At 42.1% G+C, this 1,923-nt stretch overlaps 1 protein-coding gene across 1 annotated transcript in view; it reads right to left on the bottom strand.

Annotated features, from left to right (window-relative positions):
- Positions 1-1,923, bottom strand: part of Tnnt1 (troponin T1, slow skeletal type) — a 12,181-nt gene that overhangs the window by 2,245 nt on the left and 8,013 nt on the right. Inside the window, exons 11-12 of the mRNA XM_026777124.1 lie at positions 206-296; positions 70-110 (exon numbers count right to left, since the gene is read on the bottom strand). Coding sequence (XP_026632925.1) covers positions 70-110; positions 206-296 — 132 coding nt within the window. The remainder of the gene's footprint in view (positions 1-69; positions 111-205; positions 297-1,923) is intronic.

The raw sequence follows: 1,923 nt of genomic DNA, 5'->3' as shown, positions 1-1,923 counted from the left end.
GAGGGAGCAGGGAGGAACGGAGGGAGGGAGCAGGCTAGGCCTTAGGTGGAGGCTGGGGGCAGCACTTACAATTTCTGGGCATGGCTGATGCGGTTGTACAACACATTGATCTGTGGAACAGGAAGCCAGGTTAGGAGTGGCTGCCCAACGGAAGCCTGCCTACCACCCCGTTACCCAGCCTGGACCCCAATAGAGCAGGTCCCACCTCGTATTTCTGTTGCTTCAGTTTCTCCATCAGGTCAAACTTCTCTGACTCCAGCTGGTGGATCCATTCTGACAGCTCCTGGGCCTTCTCTCTAGCAGGATGAGAAGGAATGGGATGTGAGAGACTCAGGCTGTGCTCTGGGCCCAGAAACATTGAGACACCTACCCCAAGTCGTGCAGCAAGTCTTTGAGTTTGGTATAGTTGGTATGTTGCGGAATATTACCTTAACTATGTAAAGGTGTGTTGCATTTGTTTATGCTACATTTGTTTACTTATATAAAGATGTGTTGCTGTTTCACCTTGCCTGCCTAAGACACTTGATTGGTCTAATAAAAAGCGGAACAACCACTAACTAAGCAATAGAGGAATAGACAGGCTGGCAAGCAGAGAGAATAAGTACAAGAAAGAATCTAGGATGGAGGGAGGGAGAACAAGGGAGAAAAAGAGGGAGATGCCCTGACCAAACCAGCCAGCCTGCGAGCCAATCACCAGACAGCCAGACATGGAGTAGGCCAAACATAGATGAAGAGAAACAGGTTAATTTAAGTTATAAGAACTAGTGGGACAAGCATACACTAAGGATGAGCATTCATAACTAATGCTAGATCTTCATGTCTTGATTTGGGAGCTGCTCCCGAGTGCTGGGATTAAAGGCATGCGCAACTACTGCCCAGTTATTTGGTTTTTATTTATCACTTATATATTACTTATTGTGTGTGTGTGTGTGTTTAGTTTTGACAAGGTCTGCTGTGGAACAATTCTTTTCTACGCTATGAATACGTATTATTCTCATTGGTTAATAAAAAGCTGACAGGCCACTAGCAGGGCAGGAAGTCAGGCGGAAAAGCCAAACTGAGAATGATGGGAAGAAGGAGAGCAGAGTCAGGGGAGACACCAGCCAGTCGCCAGGCAAGAAGCACATGTAGAAAATGAGGAAATGCGAGGCTGTGGGTTCATTCTAGGTTAAGAAAAATCAGGTTTGATCAAGGAAGACCCCTGAAAAATCTCCGATGGGAACGGAGGGCCCAGGTGATCCATTTCAGCCTGCCTCTGTGGCAGTTTCCTCTGAGTTCTGCACCCAGAACAGCTCCAAGGATGCTGGCTGAGATGGTTCAGCCGCAAGAATACTCCAGTCAGGACTTGACCATAATCCTAAATTTTCTGAGGATCCCCCAAAGATTACCAGTGCATCCAGTCAACAGGAAATAGTCTAGAGAACTATGTTCACATTCCCAAAATTAAATTATGAATGTCTGTCATCATTTAGGGGGGTTGGTTACAAGTCGTTATAGATCATGGTCAGAAAAAAAAAGCTAAACAAAGGAGATTAGATTCAGGGATCTTGTTCTGAAAAGAAAAACAGGGGATATAGAAATGATAGGATTAAAGGCTAAATTATTGAATCTACTTTAATCCAAAAACAACTATTAATCTTACATATTTTACATTGATATGGAGTTTGGTTTATTGGCACAAATTTAAAGTTAATTTTGTTATATTGTATGTATATTTCTACTCTTGTTTATGCAACTCATTTAAAAATGTAATATATAATTAAGAAATACAGATTATTAGTCGTCTATAATAGTCACCCATTTCTACCAAACTTATGGTCATGTTAGTTAGTTAGTTCAATTTTCTAGGTATACAGAGATATATTACAGATAGATATATTTCAAAGACCTACAGAGTATGGTATTTAAAATGTTTTAAGTGCC

Source organism: Microtus ochrogaster, unplaced genomic scaffold (genome assembly GCF_000317375.1).
Source record: "Microtus ochrogaster isolate Prairie Vole_2 unplaced genomic scaffold, MicOch1.0 UNK47, whole genome shotgun sequence".
NCBI classification, from domain to species: Eukaryota; Metazoa; Chordata; class Mammalia; order Rodentia; family Cricetidae; genus Microtus; species Microtus ochrogaster.
Note: the sequence above shows the minus strand (reverse complement) of the source record. Positions and strands in the feature narration are given on the sequence as shown.